Source organism: Harmonia axyridis, chromosome 2 (assembly GCF_914767665.1).
Source record: "Harmonia axyridis chromosome 2, icHarAxyr1.1, whole genome shotgun sequence".
Taxonomy (NCBI): domain Eukaryota; kingdom Metazoa; phylum Arthropoda; class Insecta; order Coleoptera; family Coccinellidae; genus Harmonia; species Harmonia axyridis.
The window spans coordinates 56,809,966-56,821,473 of record NC_059502.1 but is presented as its reverse complement, the minus strand read 5'-3'; the positions used below and the strand labels follow the sequence as shown (position 1 = coordinate 56,821,473).

Genomic DNA, 11,508 nt, shown 5'->3' with positions numbered 1-11,508 from the left:
TTTTTGTATTTCTGAAGTAAATATCGGCATAATAAGTGTAGCAATCCGGCAAGTGACACTTATGACCGAGGCATGAGTGCTGAAAGAAAGAACAAGGCAAGTTGTATAACACAATGGTTTATTATTTCATCTTTTCTCTCTTCATAAAACAAAAGGGTAATTCAGAAAATATAGAAAAAAAGATCAAGAAATATGAGTTTGAACAAGATGGTGTGCCTGTCGGTCACAACATGTTAGGCGACTGCTTCTTTTAGTCTTGATGTAAAGTTTTCAAACGCAAGGTATCCTATAGGATATCTTGTGTGGCATTTATAAATGCCACTCCTGAAAATCGGATCAACTTAATCCTTAGCACTCTTCAAGGTATGTCTCAGTTTTTGCATTGGTTTGTAAACTTATTCTATAGGGATTTCTAATAAGTAAATTTTGAGAAAAATCAATGGATGTTAATTTCATGAAAAGAAGAGTATAACCGACTACGGTTCCAGATTCTTTTCATGAAATTTTCCATGACCATTCGCACATTTGCGACTATATGTCTTTGATACTTCACGAATTCCATTTTTGAGTCCTTGAATCGATTGTGCGATATAATTCATCTTTCAATATCCGATCATAAAAAAATAATTAATCATTGCTTCATTCACAATTGAACCGGCCTCATTTTCGAATAAGTAAAGTCCAATAACACCACCAGCCCAAAACCAAACCAAACAGTGACACGTTGTGGATAGAATGATAGAAAGTCTTGGATTTTTCGACTCCCAAATGCGACAATTGAAGAAGATGATATTGCAAAAAAAATCTTGATCATTTTGGTGGATTTCAAGAACCCAAGAAGATCAGTAAAAAATACGACGTAGGTAAATGGTAATCGGCTGGTGGCTTGAGTTCTCGTAGTAACTGAAGTTTAAAAGTCTTGAGACCTAAGTATTTATGCTAAGTACGGTATAATATCGTTTGTGGAATGCCTAATTTCCAAGATAGGAAGAGGTGTCGATAAACTTGGATTATTTGGTTTTTTACTACGAGCAACAGCAGAAATATTATCAGTTATGCTTGAGCGAAGCACACAGTTTCGATTCTTCACATCACTTACTTGTCCCTATAGCTCAAATTTTTTAATTAGTCTCACTATTGCCGACCGCGAAGATATTTAGCGAACAGTGACAGCAAAATTTTTGTTGTTTTTGTATCGTTCCATTGTAGTGGCGTAGATGATGGAGTCAAAAGTGACAGCTTCCCAGATAGCGGCAGCTATGAAACATCTCATTGTGAAACTCTTTATGTTATGCCTTTTAAGAAGTTCTCCAATTTTGTTGAAAATTATTCACGTAGTCCAGTCCATTTGTGTTTGACATCTTGGTCTTGAGTCGGATGGAAATAGTATTGAAATAGCTTAATATGGCTTTGGGAATAACGCGCTTTCAATTTTTTTTCAAAGAAAAATATTGAGATATGCGGATGAGAATAGTATCGAAATAGCTAAATTAATCAAATTTAGGAATTGTATGGTACAGATTTTCATGTTATCTAAAATTCCTTTCAGAAAAAGGTGAATTTTATTGAGTGCTACCTGAAAGAAAATATTTTTTAATTTATATTCCAGAGTTTTCAGATAGTTCAGTATATCAACTATACTATACAACCAATTTATTTCCATCAAAATTTCTTCTGATGTTATTGATATCCATCGAATAACGTTGGTTTTGTTTAGATTAGGTAAAACCAAGTTTTCAAGTTTGCATTAAAGTTATCGTAATGATAAAACAACAATCATCTTCACATCGCATATGAGATAATACCTACCTTAATTCCGTTTATGTGAATCCATAACCATTCAGAGTAAATGAGTACAAATACAAATATGAATACTTACCTACATATATAAAATAGGAAAAGTTTGATCAGTAGATTTAGAATTCAATTATCCTTCGATGTTTATAGGGTACAATATTTCAAATTTACCTACCTAACGAGAATCTCAATTCACCGATTTCCTTATGGCTGAAATCCAATCCAGAAAGAACAAATGTGCAGCTTTTGTGAATGTTATGGAATATATGAGTAGTATACTTGTTTGGCCACAGGAGGGTAAAAAGTTTTCTTGGATTAATTTCTTTAAAAAGGTTTATCCTACAGCTTTATTCACCACTCCTATCTTCTTGGGTCTCCTTGGACATATCTATATAAGTTCTAAACGTAAGATGATATCATTAAGTACATTCTGTCAAATAATAACCGGTAGTTGATCATTTGAAAAGACCTTTTAGACAACTTAAAGATGAATTTTGTTCATCTTTAAGTTGGTGCAACTATGCTATAGTGGTCCAACGAAAATTTCGAATTTTCCTTCTTTTGAAGAAGTTTGCTTACCCATAATAAGATTGTGATGTATAAGGTTGTTACATATAATGGATATTCTCCCTGGGGGGGAATTATCCCCCTTACCCCCCTTGGTTACGCCACTGATGAAAACTTCAAATTGAAATATCTATGCCAATTCAAGTTAAATATCTTGTGAAAGGGAAGGTGCAATGAGGGAAAAACTTGAACTTTATCTCAAAACAAAGCTTTTGCGGACTCATGTCATAGATTTTTTTTTCTTGAAATGATCCGAGAAATCTGTAATTTTCATTTGTACCTGCAATTTAGGAACTGCCTGTAGATAAAGTCAATTCAAAGCTGATGTCTTCACAAATTAATCGCAATTTGAATGAATATAAATTGTACAGGGTGGGCAAATTTCGATGTTTTAGCACTACAACTTTTATACCAGGACAGAGAAACATTCCTAGGTTGGGAAGGACACTGCTCTTGTTATAGAAAGCTCAATTTTTCTGTGCTCATCAACAGTTGAAACCATAGAAATATTGAGACTCTTAGGTGAAAAAGGTTTTTGAACATTTTCTATTATTTATATTGATACGAATCATACGATGTTATCTATTTTTGAAATCAGGAAAAATAAAGCTTTCAAAAAATGGCACAGAAATCTAGTGGTCCCATTTGAAAAAACATAACTTTGGGTCATAGCTTCGTAATTAAAAACCCTTTTAAAATTACGAGCACGCCACTGGATTCTACGTGAGAAAGTGCCTGTATAATGTTTTAATTTCAGAGCTCTATCATCAGTATTAGCGGAGATATAAATGTTTTTCGATATCGCCATTTTTCCAATTTTCGCTTATAAATCGAAAACAAAAGAAGGTGGCCAAAAATGAATACTACCATTGTTAGTTTCTCGGAAAAAGAGACCGAGAATGGGGTATCAGATTTTGTCTATCTCCTCTGGTTTAAAAGTTGTAGCGCTAAAACATCGAAATTTGCCCACCCTGTACAACACAGCCCAGACAATTTTTCGATGCGAATTACTCAGTTCAGTTCTTTGATAGCTACATATTGAAATTTTGTGACGATATGATACAAAAAACCGAAAACAACGGGAAAGTGTATACTGATGACGAATACAAAAACCACAGATGGCAAATAAAGGGCGATGCCGAGAAAGCGGACAGATGAAGGAAAATAATAAACCTCGGACGAAGACGAGCTCGTAGTGCAATAAAAGTACTCATCTTGAAAGCGATAATAAACTCATGAACCGTAAAGGGGTCCGATGTTTTACTGACGCGTCGATACAAAGGAAAGTAAAATGATTAATATTGGTTAATTTTATGGAGAAATTTTCATTCTTCGCCTTTGCGAGATTTCTGAAATTTTATATTTTGAAAATCTGGGGGGGGGGTAATTACCCCAGTACCCCCCTAATTTCTACGCCCTTGGCAGATTCAAACCTGGAACTTTCTCCGAAGGATCAACGATTAGACTTCATTAGAAAGAAATTTCAATAAAGGTTTACGTAACTTTAATCTGGCAGTTCTAGTATCTGGGAGGTAAGATACAATTGGAAATAATGGTAGAAATGAAATATATACCAAGATTTCTTGACTGAAACTTGTCTACAAAAATGAGGCGGAAGTATAAGTCATACCACTGGTAACCAATTTATGGGTCTAATGGTTCCACTGAATTAAAGGAATAATAATTCATATCTGGTATTTCCCACATTGATAGTTCCCGGTTCTTTTTTGACAGAATATTTCATTGAAATTGAAAAAACGATTAGAACAGAATGGATACTTCTTGGTTCATGCTGATCCGATCGGTGTTAAACTTATTTCATAATGGAATAATTGAAATTTTCACAATTGTATAACATATATTTATTTTTAGGTCTTAGCGTTCCAGATTTGATCAATGATATTCTTTTTATGGTCTTGTTCTTTATCTATGTCTTCTGTGGTATATTTTTTTTTATATGTTCCAAGAAACTTGAATATGTTATTTGGAAAATCAACCATGAGACGCATGGAAAACGTGATCGCTTTGAAAAATTAACCAGAAAAATTGAATTTTTGACTAATGTCATTCATCATTATACTTTCTGTGTTGGTTCGTCATATGTTGTATTATTTCTATTAAGGGATTTAAACTGCGAATCAAAGAACACGGATGGAGGTGAAGTGATGTTTGAGAATATGTGTGGGGTTGCCATTCCCTTTTGGTTACCCATAGATTTCAATATTTCCATGTGGAAATATTTCTTAATTTTCTGCAATGCATACAATCTAGGGTACATATTACCAAAAGGAGCAAGTGTGACAATTCTTTATTATGGATTTCTTGTTTTTGCTGTGGATAGGATTGACTTCCTTATATCGATCTTCGAAGAACTGAATCCACGAATGGAAGAGAAAAAAGCAAGGGAGAAGTTCAAATTTTGTGTTGAGTACTATACAGAAATAGCGAGGTGAGTATTTTTTGATTTTGTGTTCTAAGTAGATTCAGATTAGATTAATATTAGCTTTTGATTTGAAGGGGGTTTCATTGCACCGCTAGCTCATGGTCTATTGTGCCTCCATCAGAACTATTCTCCCAATTAGCTCATACTGCAGTTTTAGAGTTGTAATGAACTCCAGTATTTGGGATGACATCAAGGAGGTTACTTCTACATTTTTATAGGGTGTTTTTTTTCGAGGTATATAACTTTAAGTTGGTATTATTGTTCAAGATGGCGACCGATTTAACAGCTGTTAAGTGATTTATTCTCAGTTTGGTTTGCCAATTCATCATGAATAGACTCACGCCTGAACAACGCTTGCAAATAGTGCAATTTTATTTCGAAAATAATGGTTCTGTGCGGAATACGTATCGCGCACTACGTCCATTTTATTTTGTTTAGCGATGAAGCGCACTTCTGGTTGAATGGCTACGTCAACAAACAAAACTGCCACATTTGGAGTGAAGCTAATCCTCAAGTGTATGTCGAAAAATCGTTACATCCAGAAAAACTGACTGTTTGGTGCGCTTTATGGGCTGGTGGAATCATTGGTCCGTACTTCTTCAAAAACGATGATGGCCAGAACGTTACAGTCAATGGTGATCGGTATAAAGCCATGATAACTAACTTTTTCATTCCTGAACTGAACAACCATGATGTCCAGGAGCTGAGGTTCCAACAAGACGGCGCAACATGTCACACAGCTTGTGCCACAATCGATTTATTGAAAGACACGTTTGGTGACCGCCTAATTTCACGTTTTGGACCTGTGAATTGGCCTCCAAGATCTTGTGATTTAACACCGCTAGACTACTTTCTGTGGGGCTACGTAAAGTCGTTGGTCCAGATTGGACTACATCCGAGCCAGCCGTGGCGGTCATATGCCAGAAATCATATTTAAAATGTAATGCCACAAGATTATCTTGCGGATAAATAAAATTCATGTCAATCGAATAATCCATCGTTGTTTTATTGCAATTTAAAGTTCTATAGCTCTAAAAAAAAACACCTTTCACAAGATTCTTGTTCAGAAAATTTTTCTTTGGCGAGCTGTTCTGTCACTGGGTTATGCGGAGTTTCTTGCTCCTCAGCAATCGTCGTTTTCTGATTCTCATGAGATGATTCCTAAGGCGGAAATTTCGTGTAAGGAATCCAGCGATGAGGTTTAACATATCCTTGCTAAGATCCGGAGACTTCTTAGATCTCGTAGTATCAAAGTTCAGATGAAACTTTTTGAAACTATACAATCCAGGAAGATTTCACCAGAGTGGTTTTGCCCTTCTCCTGAAAGGAGAAGGTACATTTACCTATACCACGGAAAGGTTCTTGTCCAATTGAAGTAGTTTGTGCTCTCTTTCTGGCAAGTGTGTTGGCTTCTTCATGTCCTTTAATTCTTGAGTGACCGGAAACCCAACATAAACAGACTTTGTTATTCTTGGCTATTTCATTGAGTTTCCTTAGTCACCATATTAGAATCGATGATATGACGTGAGCTCAATGCTTTAATTGCAGATCAACTGTCAGAATGTATCGCTTCATCACATTTCGGATAATTTCTTACTACGTTCATTTCCACACATCTTTCGATTGCAATTATCTCTGCCTGAAATACATTTGGACAGCAGTCTTACGATAGTGAGCATTTGGTATTCTCGAATACTCTTCTGTCCGTCCCCGTCGTGGATTTAGAATCATCTGTGTTCTAGGTAAGAACACAGGAGAGTTATCATTTTAGGTTGGACTCTGGATGAAGTCAACCCCTAAAATATTTTTCTTTACAACTTTTTTTTTGAAAAAAATTTTCCTTTTAAAAAAACATGGCTAAAATGTCCAATTTATTCACTAACATTTTCATCGAAGTTTACAAGAAAAACATAAATGTATTGCAAGCTCATCTTGAATAGAATTTTGTTGAACAACAGCCGACCAAATGATGATTCTACTAGGCTAAGACTTTTACAACCAAAACAATAGAAAACCAACAATGAACAAAAACCTGTCGAATATCGATAATACAATTATAATATTGGTTGAAAATTTTTATTGTTAATCTTCGGAGATGTGTAACTTTTCTGGGGGGGGAGGTTTTTCAAAAATTTTTAACCAAATACCCACCTTAATTTTCATCACACAATCACCACTTACATTTTTTTCGGTATTATTCAGTCAGATACACCCTGTGTGATCAGGCCCTCTCAGCCCATTTTTCAGATACTCTGAAATATAAAATTAGTTTCGATTTAATTTTTTTTTCAGGTTGGTTGACGATATCAACGATACTGTCGGAGTTATTTTTGCTCCAATGCAAAACGGTTTGGTTTCCATTATCATTGCTGTTTTGGAATATCAAGCATTGATGGTAGTTATCTATTGGTTTGAAATTTTCAAACCAATTTTCATTCAATCAGGAGATCGAAAAAAAATAAGGGAAGTGCTGACATGAAGTCAGGTGTTTCTGAGCGCTCGTTTATTCATGCGCTATTGGCATCCTAGGAGACCACATAACTGTATATGTAAAGCTCCCAAGGACAAGGATATAATTGGAGTGATAATGATAGAGCCGAGGATAGAGCGCTCGAAATCTTATGAACTCACGTCAGTGCTCTCCTTATTTATTTATAATGGGAAATATCTTTTATGAAAGTAATTCTTTCAGGGGAAGGGTGCTATTGCCTTTTTTCCATTGAGTTTATGGCTTATACTTCAGGCAGTAGCTTGCAGATGTGGACAAACATTGGAGGACGCAGTGAGTAGATTTAAATTTTAGATTAAGATTTGAGGGCGATTTCATTGCGCCGCGACATCATAGTTTATTGTGACCCTCATCAAGCAGGGTGGACAAAAACCGAGGAGGCCACCACACGCAGCCGGTTGCTGAAACTGCAAAGCCTGGCGTGCATTGGTGTTAGAGGAGCTATGCGCACAGCTCCCCCAGCAGCGCTGGAGTTCATACTTGGTTTGCCTCCCTTACATCTACATGTGCGGAAATGTAGCCTCTTGGAAGCAATAAGAATTTCTCACAATGGAAAGCTCGTACCTGGAAACTAGGTTGGACATATGAGGATATTGAATACATTAAATTTAAACCTCTTGGCAAAGCCATCGGATGTTTTGCCAACCATCTTCGGTTTTGAAACGCCCTTTGAAACGGTCATAACTGACCATCCTAGTGCAATGAGTTTCGTGAATCATTTGGACAAAAAGTCATCCATATGGTTCACCGATGGATCAAAATCAGAGAGAGGTACTGCCATTAGGTTATATGGACGTAGACTGAGGACCTCTTTATCCCTGGGAAGTGAGGCCTCTATTTCACAGACCGAGATACTGGTTGTTTACATATGCGCTCAGGAGTGTCTTGAAATGAACATCAAGGGGGCGCATGTCTGCATCACCACGGAGAGCCAGACCACGCTGAGATCCCTGGAATCGTATTGCCAGGGGTCCCTGTTGACCTGCCGTAACATCATGAGGCAACTGGCCAGAGGCGATGAAGTGACTCTACTATGGTCACCAGGGCTCTGTGGTGTTGAAGGAAACAAAAAAGCCTATGAACTTGCAAAAAGTGCATCAAGGTTATCACCTGCTGGACCTGAGCCTTTCTGTGTGCTAGGAAAAGACCAATATAAGACAGCGGTCCAGCAATGGGAGTTGGATAACCCACTTGGTACACACTCCTGGACTTATTCAGGCCAAGAAATTCGAGATGATTTCACCTACCTACGCCAGAAAGCTCTTGAAGCTGTCACGAGCCGAGCTTCGGGTGATGGTGGGACTGCTGACGGGGCACTGTCGGTAGAAACATCATTTGTGTCGTATGGGAAAGACAGCAGATGAGATTTGCAGGCTCTGTGGATCAGAAGCAGAAACAGCTGAACACATGGCATGCAAGTGTCCAGAGCTGGCTGGCATAAGAACCATTCATATGAGGAAGCCGGTCCTGGATACCCGTGAGGTAACGGCCAAGGCCCCTAAGGAGGTTGTCAGTTTTATCAACGTCATTGATTACCTCCTTGGGTTTCCATGAGTAGGGTAGATAACAAAAGATCTACATGGTCGCAGTTCTCGGGGGCTTACCGAGCCACAACGACCCCAATTCAAATAATAATAATGACCCTTATCAAGCCTGTTAGTCTACAGCTCGCCCTCCAGTTTTAGAGTAGTGAACTCCAGAATGGCTTCAAGGTTACTTCCTCATTTCTACAAGTCTCTTGTCCATAAAATGGCCAAAATTCCAGGTGATCCTGAGTTTCTTCCTTCTTTCCGCACCCTTCGTTTTCTGCTGAACTCATTTCTCATGAGGTGCTTTCTGAGGCGGCAATGTCCTGTAAGAAATCCAGTGAGGTGTAGTATATTTTTGCTTAGATCCAGATACTTCTTAGACCTCGCGGTATCAAATTTTCAAAGGAACTATTTCGAATTACCCAACCCAGGAAGAGCATTTCATTTTCGGTTTTCCCTTTTCTTGATACTGTTTGTAGGTTCTTGGCCAAAGGAAGGAGTTTGTGCTTCTTTTCTGGTGAATGTGTTGGCCTCTTCATTTCCTTTAATTCTCGAGTGACCGGGAACCCTGACTCAACATACCTTGTTATTCTTGTCTATTTCATTGACTTTCCTTCGTCACTTCAATACCATCTTAGAATCGGCGATGATATGTGAGCTCAATATTTTGATTTCACCCTGCCTGTCAGAATGTGTCGCGTGTCGCTGTATTACATTTCTGATAGATTCTTATTAGGTTCATTTCCACACATCTTTCAATAGCAGGTATATCTGACTGAAAGATACTTGGGCTTAACGATAGTGAGCATTTCGTACCAACCTCGAATACGTCAGTCCTCTTCGTAGTTTTAGGATCATCAGGTACCATTTGATGTTATTTTTTTTGATAGCTGGGATTGTAGACTTGCCTTCCCAATTTTTTTCTTTTTCATTTTTTCATGGTAGTGAAGATTTCGATTCTAGTTTTCTTTATCATTTCGTCACTGGGGAGGTCTGATGGTGGTATGTAATTGGTCATACCAATACCTTCCCTGGTACCTAGTCCTAAAATGTCCTAATCTATCTATTTCAAGATAGAAGCAATGAGTATATATTTTTCACTTCAAAGTTGAGTGTTATATAATACTCGTAGATTTTGTTTTGTCAGGAATTCGCTTCAAGACAAGACTTTACAATAAATTTAACTATACCCTTTTTGGTTGAAATAGAATACATTTCCAGAGTACACGTTTGAGGAGCAAAGTGTATGGGATGCCTTGGTACCAAATGAAGATTTCTTTCCAGAAAGATTTCCGAATATTTCATGCACAAGTCCAGAAAGGTTTTCATTTGAAAATGAAACCGTCAATTTTCATGAACATGGAATACTACTATCAGGTAGTAAAGAATTTCTCACGCAATATTTTTAATAAAAAAAAAATTATAAAAAAACGATACCTATTTATTGAAGATTCCTTGATTTCAGTTCATGAATGGATCGTATTCAATCCTGATGTTTCTAGTGAATATGGAAAGAAAAAATATGAAATAAAATTACCTAATCTTATGACTTATATAATAATATAAAACTGGAAGGAGGAATTTTTCAAACGCATATACACCTACTTAGCTAGTTGACGTTTATCACAGATCATTACACAAATATACATATGTGTTGATATTAAAGTATATAATGCTCAATAATTTAAATGTTCCTACTTGAAATCATTTCAGTGTATCATATCACAAACATTCTGATGCCTCTGATTTTTCAACAGTTCCTGGTTAACTTTGGGTGCATAATCTGAAATGCACCTTAGATTTTGTCTATAAGGTATATTTTTTAAAATAAAATATCTTGCATTCAGCATTTTTCAATATGTATATATTTCACTTCATATGTAATTATTGATATATTATTATTAATATTGCCAGTCTGAAGAAAAACACATGGATTTGAGTATTTTTTATCAGAAACACGTATTATTCGAGTATTTATTACCAAATTCATAATGCATAAAATGAAAAAACAATTACTGTGCTGAAATCAGTATAAAAATACTTTTCAAATGAGGTATCACTCACCCCATCTTCCCTATTCAAAATTTGGGGGTGAGGGTTGTAGTAGCAAGGGTTGAAGCGCTATGCGTCCGTAACCTACATCTTAAGTTGTCCCCCTCGAAACAGAAATCGACCTGTCCGAGCATTTCTATCAAAAAACTTTATTTCGTCTGTAATCTCGTCTGTTTCGTTTTCAAATGGCCACCCTGTATATTAGTCACTTATAACTTACAAATTTTCTTTATATGACATTCTAGGCCTAGTAGTTTCACTAAGTACTCTAATGGTAGTCGACAATCATGTGGATGTTCTTGATATCGATCTTCCTAAGCTGTAATCTTTTTTTCATTAAAGTTTTATGCTTATGTTACAACCGAAAATGTAATAATTTGAAATCATAATTTCCACTTATATTTCGTTAATCTCTGCTTTATGATTCCTAAGAAAATTTTGCATTGTTTGAACTAATGAACACCAAGCATTAAATTCACCACTCTCTGAAAAAGTTATATATTTTTTGGTAATGTTTCATAGACATATCCGGTAAATGCAATTCACATGCACCATTTGCTGCTTCTTTAATTCCATCTACTTTGGGCTTCATTTTAGAGAAGGAAATGTAA

The 11,508-nt window shown here is 36.4% G+C and overlaps 1 protein-coding gene across 1 annotated transcript; it reads left to right on the top strand.

The window, feature by feature from the left end:
• The first annotated feature begins 4,439 nt into the window (after positions 1–4,439).
• Positions 4,440–10,466, top strand: LOC123673501. Its single transcript, XM_045608019.1, has 5 exons — positions 4,440–4,813; positions 7,100–7,202; positions 7,500–7,589; positions 10,067–10,222; positions 10,311–10,466. Exons 1-5 carry the CDS (start codon positions 4,530–4,532, stop codon positions 10,374–10,376), a joined length of 699 nt encoding a protein of 232 aa, XP_045463975.1. The 5' UTR covers positions 4,440–4,529; the 3' UTR covers positions 10,377–10,466.
• The last annotated feature ends 1,042 nt before the right edge of the window (positions 10,467–11,508 follow it).